A 6,674-nucleotide genomic window follows, 5' to 3' on the forward strand; every position below is an offset into this window, starting at 1 on the left:
ATCCTATAAAGAGCAATAGGCATGTGGTGTGGGAGAAGCTGAAGCAAGTTGGAACTTAGAGGAAAGAAGAGTGGATTTGTATGGGTGACTTCAATTCAATTTTATCATGGTATGAAAAGTCTAGCGGAAACTGCAAAGGTAGTAGGGATGTCCGAGCCTTTAGAGAGGGAATTGAGGCATGTGGATTGATTGATCTTGGATGTCAAGGCCCTAAATTCACTTGGAGTAACAAGAGAAAAGGGGATGCTAATGTTAGAAGCAGGTTGGATCAGGTCTTCTCGAACAGTAAGTGGAGGTCCAGAAACCCAAGTCTTTTCCCAACCTGCTATCTCTTCTGATCACTCACCTATATTGGTGGATACTGAAAGTATGCCTGTTGGAGGGCCTAGACCTTTTTGGTTTCAATCAATGTGGTTGAGGCACCTTGGTTGTAAAGATGTTATTACTCATGGATGGCGAACTGATCAGCTTAACAACACAACCCATATCCTAAACAAGCTATCGTCTTGTAAGGAGAGACTTTTGCATTGGAATAAGTACACTTTTGGCCATCTTCAAACCTCTATTTTTGCTCTGAAGAGGCACCTTGCTGAATTATAGGACATGCCAATTTTAGCCTCCACACAGTTTGAAGAAGAGGAAGTCACTAAGAAGCTAGATGAACTACTCGCATGTGAGGAGGAATTTTGGATTCAAAAATCGATGATCCAATGGTTTCAAGAAGGGGACCAGAATACTGCCTTTTTCCATTCATCTACCTTACAGAGGAGAGCTTATAATAGAATCCTGAAAATTAAGCTGGACAATGGAGAATGGTGTTCAAAGGAATACATGGTTTATAATAAATTTGCAACCCACTACCAAGATTTGTTTTCATCCCAAGGTGTAGAGGAGGAAGCCCTTGGTCAAACCTTTGGCTGTATTTCTCCTACTGTGACTGAGAGGGATAATATTGAGCTCTATGCTTGCCTTGATGAGGAGGAAACCAAAGCTGCCCTCTTAGCGATGGCACCCCTTAAGACTCCTGGTGAAGATGGATTTTCCCCTCTATTCTTTCAAAGGTTCTGGGAACTACTTAAAGGTTATGTTTGCAATTTTGTGACTAACGCTTTTTTGATAGGTACCGTTCCACCAAAAGTGAATAATACTTTGGTGTGCTTGATTCCTAAATAGCCTAATCCAGAGGAGAGCGATCATTATAGGCCTATCAGCTTTTTTGGTGTGGTAAGCAAAATACTTTCTAAGGTGGTGGCCACATGCCTCAAGAAGTTTCTCCCCTCTCTCATTGAAGAAAAGCAATCAACATTTGTACTAGCTAGATTGATTTTGGACAATGTTTTTCTCATACATGAGGCTTTCTATTACATCAAGCAGAGGAAAAAAGGCAAGAGGAAAATGATGGCACTAAAAATTGACTTAAGGAGGGCATATGAAAGAGTTGAGTGTCCCTTTTTGGAGAAGATATTACTAAAGATGAGTTTTGCTTGTAAGTTGGTAAATCTTATCATGGCCTCAGTTACCTCAGTTAGTTATTCATTTATTATAAATGGTTCTATAATATTTGAAGTGAAACCAACTAGGGGGATACGACAAGGTGACCCACTCTCGCCAGCTTTATTTGTCATTTGTGTACAAGGCCTAAGTGTTTTAATGAAGCAAGAGGAGATGGATAGGAATATTAGAGGGATTAGAATTAAAAATAGAAGTGAAGCATTATCTCATTTATTATTTGCAGATGCTTGCTTGGTCTTCTCAGAGGTGAAGTTACAAGAAGTGCATAATGTCAAGATCTTATTAGATAAGTATTGTAAGGCATCTAGGCATATCATTAACTCCAAGAAGTCTTCCATCTACTACAGACCCAACACTCCATCAAGGCTAAAGAGGTGGTTTTCAAGAATTCTCAAACTCCCATATGGAGATGGTCCATCGAAGTACTTAGGCCTTCCAACTATTATAGGTGGCAAGAAGGTGGAGATTTTCCATGATTTTAATGATAGGACATCAGCTAAAATTAAAGGATGGGCCAAGAGCCTACTCTCATATGCAAGGAAGGAGGTATTATTAAAGGCGGCAGCTCTCCCAGCTTCAAATTATGCAACCCAACACTTCAAATTGCCACAAGCTCATCATAAAAGAACAAAGAGGTTGGCAGTAGATTTTTTTGGGGCGACAAGAATGATAAGAAGGCAGTCCATTGGATATCATTGAAGAAATTAACACACTCAAGGAAAATGGGGATTTGGGGCTTCGAGATCCATATATTCATAATCAGGCCCTGCTCTCTAGAGCTGCTTGGCAGTTGCTCCAGGAACCATATTTGTTGTTTGGAAGGGTAATGAAAACAATCTATTACTCGACTACGTATTTTTTGGAGGCTCGATTCGGTAGTAATCCATCATGGGGGTGGAGAAGCATTCTCGAAGGAAGGAAAGTCCTTCTAAAAGGCTTACAATGGAAATTTGGCAAAGGAGACAAAGTGGATATCTAGGGTTCTAAATGGATCCAGGGCATTGACAGGAATAAGGTTTTAACTCCTATTCACCCGATTGGCAATACCATTCACTTAGTGGAAGAGCTGATTCGACCAACTGAGAGAATATGGAAAAGGGAGCTAATTCAACAAAATTTTGAGCCCCCCCCCCCCCCCCCCCCCATCGTAAAGATATTAACCCTTTTAAAGTTTAAACCCAAACTTATCTCGAGAGTCACGCTCGACAAACCATCTTGGGAGCATAGAGAGGATATTTAAGCGAGATAGAAACTAATCAAATGTTATAGACCTAATTAACTCTTCCCCCGTATGAGGATAGACAAGGGGCATGGAATAGCGAATCTAGTGAATGAATTGGAAGTCTTGGGGTGCAGAAGGATAGAAGATGCTTGTTTTCTGTCAAATCAGTATATCACTTACTCAAAAATGAAAGTGAAATAGAGGAGAACCAACAACCTTCTACTTCAATAAGAGATGCTTGGGTTGATGTACCTAAGGAGGTGTGGAAGAAAATTTGCAGTTGTCATACACTACCCAAAATTAAAAACTTCATATGGAGGGCGGTTGCTAATGGGGTTGCATGTGGAGAAGGTTTCTTGAGGAGGAATCTAAATATTGATCCTTCTTGCAGTTGTTGTGGGGAATCTCCGGAGACCATGGATCATGTCCTACTTCACTCACCCTTGGCCGGAACCACTTGGTTTGGCAGTCCTTTGAGTGTAAATCTGGGTATGGTCTCACACACGACAATAGTTGATTGGGTTGGACAATGGAAATTTTTGTCAACAAATGGGAAGGAAGAAGGGCAGCAAGCTGAATGCCTAGCAGCGTTTATAATGTGGCAACTATGGTTAGCATTGAATGAAAGAGTCTTTAGGGGTTGCCATATTCAGCCGATGGAGGTGATAACAAAGGCTTCACGATGCACAAAAGAATTTATGGACAGCAATTCACTCAAGATTGGGTCACGTAGGATGGGGGCTACAAATTAGCGATCCAGTCTCATGGTCACCTCCTCCACAAGGTACTTTTAAGGTGAATACAGACGTTGCTCATAGCAAGCCACAGCTAAATCTGGGTTAGGTGTTATTATAAGAGATGAGGAGAGCCATTATTTGCTCGCAAAATCAATTCCTGTGGAGTTTGTGGATATTTTGGATGGTGAATCAATGGCATTTCATAAAGGGCTTCGAGAAGCGTTAGAGCTGGGCATCTTGACAAACCGGTTCCTTTGAGTGCTTAGCCTATAGTTTCCGATGTTATTTTTCTAGCTTCTCGATTTGAGAATTGTAATTTTCTCTATGTTCCTAGAATGACTGATGTTTTGGTCTATAAACTAACAAAGGTCCTTATCCGAGTTTGACATCATGGCCCGTAACCACTCCATGGCTGGAAGACTCTTTTGGTGTCCCCACAAGCTTGTCTCGTTTATTTGTTGGTAGATCCGTAAGTTTCTGTGTTCCCCTTAGTGCGCACAAATCACTAGATCACACTTCAGCACGCTTCTGTCGATTTTATCTTTTAATTAATATGTATCCATTCCTGAAACTATTCCCATGACCCCAAGCTGAGCTCACAGAAAATAACTCGGAAAACTCATCATTCTCATAGATAACTCTCATCTTTCGTCCGACAAGACCTAGTAGGTGAAAAACCGTTAGGCAACCCCTTTCCACATGAAGTTTCTAGGATCATATAAGGTCAGGGAACTCAGAAGGAAAAAAAGAAAAAAGGAAAAAAAAATCATTTGTATTAACTGTACCATTCAAATGACGAGAAACAACAAAATTTGAGGTGCCCTAAACTGTCCCTTTTACAAAGACAAAACCGCTATCAATCAATAGGATTCAACTTTGTTTAATCCTAAGAATTCAACCTAACAAAACAAAACTAATTGGATCAAAATTCCTCTCATTCACATAGAGCATTGAAAAATCAAAATCTATGTACTCTCCTGTAGCTGTGTTTCACGCTTTCTTAACCGCAACCAAATCCCCCATTCAATTATCAGACGATGGAGGAAGACTTGTAGGTCCTGCACCATGCGTTCAAAGATTTTGGTGTCGCGTAAATTAGGAATCTTCTGAAGCCAACAATTCCTTGATTCCAGCTTTCCTGTCGGAAGACAACTTCGCGGGGAACTCGATATTGAATTTGATTCTCAAATCCCCTTTCTTCGAGGGATCTTTCTGTAAAGGCATCCCCTCCATTGGAACAACCTCTTCATAATTCGGATGGATCACATCATTGATGGGTATGGTCAGATTCCTGCCGTCTATAGTAGTTAGATGCACTGTGTAACCCGTGAGAGCTTCCACCAGCAATATCTTCTGAGTCACTATCAAATCATTTCCATCCCTATCGAACACATCGTGTGGTTTTTCATCAACGATGAAGACAACATCTGCTGCTATAACGTTTGGTTGTTCGTTCCCTTTCTCTTCGTAGGTGATCTTTGTTCCTTTCTTCCACCCAGGCTTTATATCAATAATTATAATCTCTTCTACTGGCACTAGGTTCCTGAATGAACAGCCTCATTTGTAAGTAAATAGCGAATATAATCACAATAAGAAGACACAATGGAACAACATAAGCTAGCACTTTCTGGGATTGTAGAGACAGTTATGAAACCAAATCTGCAACCTATATATATATATTCTCTTATTAACCACGGCTTAGGGAGCAAACTCTACATTCCCTCTTAGCCAATGGTCCACAGGAAACACGAAGAGACTATAAGTTCTGGTGAAATTTGCCCTTCAAGGGCAAGAACAGATTGGATTGATAGCTATATATCGAGTGCCATTCACCACACGGACCAAAACCCATAAGCAAAATGCAGAGATAGGAAAAGTTAAAGAATATGAAAACTCACCCACTCGAATCAGTGATCTCTCTGCATATCTTCATCTTCTTTGAAGTTCCCTTATAAAGTTCTTCAAGGCTACAGGGCAAACACTTCTCTATGGGCGCAGCTTTACGAGAGCTGGAAGGGCGCTGATTCTTTGAACCGAAAATGCTTTCGCCAAACACGTCCGCGAACCTCCCGATGCCCTTCGTGCCGCTGCTACTGCCACCGCCACCGCCGGCGCATCCCATTCCTTCAAAAGGGCTAACGTGTCCAAAGAATTCAGTGAAAATGTCATCTGCACTTCTGGGACGGAACCTGAATACTTTCGGCCCGTCACCCCTCTGGGAATACGTAGCCCCGCCGGGAACGGGACCACCTGTTCCCGGCTCCGGCGGCATTTGACCTTTCAGACCCTCTTCGCCAGATTGGTCATAGATTGCTCTCTTCCGAGAATCACTGAGAACCTATAACAGGAAGAAGAGAGACAACCTCATTGTCAGACCATATCTCGGAATCATGGGTAACCAGTGAAACAAAGATCCAATTGAAAGAATACTAGAACAGTTATTTTCTTTCTTTTACTTTAAATGGGTATTGCAATTGCAAGACAGAGCAGCGCGCGCGAAGAGAATTCTAGATATAATGAAAGACCCAGAAACAGAAAGAGAGATTAATCAAGGTAGGAATTGAGAGGGAGAGAAGCTGACTTCATATGCTTCAGAAAGCGCTTTGAATTTGGCTTCAGCTTCCTTCTTGTTGTCGGGATTCTTGTCTGGGTGCCATTTCATGGCAAGCTTTCTGTAAGCTTTCTTAAGATCTTCATCTTTGGCTTTCCTATCGACCTGTAGGATCTTGTAGTAATCGACGCCCATTCACCTTCTCTTTTTATTCCTTGGCTGCTCCTGGGTAGCTTTTCTTGTGGATTCTTGCGGATTCTTGCAGCTTTGCGTTCCTTGGCCTGTTGCGTAGAGGTTAATCAGCAGGTAATTGTTAATCGTCAAAATCGAAGATATGGATTGTTCTTTATTATATTGATTGAGAGGATTAGCAATGGAGATGGGAGAACGAAACGAAACGAAACGAAACGGAATGGGGAAGGTTGAGCTTGAAAGTTGAAACCATGACAAGAGTGAGGAATGTTCTGGAAACACGGACCTGCAAACTCCAAATTCTATAGCATTCACTCCTCGTAATCGTTCCGACCCAACAATTAACCTGGCCCTGCCTGATAAAAGATCCGACCCGACGGTTTGGCCAGCTGGCTCCCAATATCATGTGCTGTGCTCAGACTTTTACGCACGTGGCGTGGGGCTTGAGAATACACTTCAT

At 41.7% G+C, this 6,674-nt stretch overlaps 1 protein-coding gene across 1 annotated transcript; it reads right to left on the reverse strand.

Moving 5' to 3' along the window:
* Window positions 1–4,260: 4,260 nt before the first annotated feature.
* LOC149025596 (uncharacterized) lies at window positions 4,261–6,311 on the reverse strand. The gene is made up of 3 exons (XM_089143149.1): window positions 6,053–6,311; window positions 5,370–5,809; window positions 4,261–5,014 (listed from the first exon to the last, which is right to left on the reverse strand). The coding sequence occupies exons 1-3, from the start codon at window positions 6,215–6,217 to the stop codon at window positions 4,567–4,569; spliced, it is 1,053 nt and encodes a 350-aa protein (XP_088999275.1). The 5' UTR covers window positions 6,218–6,311; the 3' UTR covers window positions 4,261–4,566.
* Between the last annotated feature and the right edge of the window lie 363 nt (window positions 6,312–6,674).

This window comes from Hakea prostrata, chromosome 2 (genome assembly GCF_041222555.1).
Source record: "Hakea prostrata isolate BN-2017 chromosome 2, UWA_Hpros_2, whole genome shotgun sequence".
NCBI lineage: Eukaryota > Viridiplantae > Streptophyta > Magnoliopsida > Proteales > Proteaceae > Hakea > Hakea prostrata.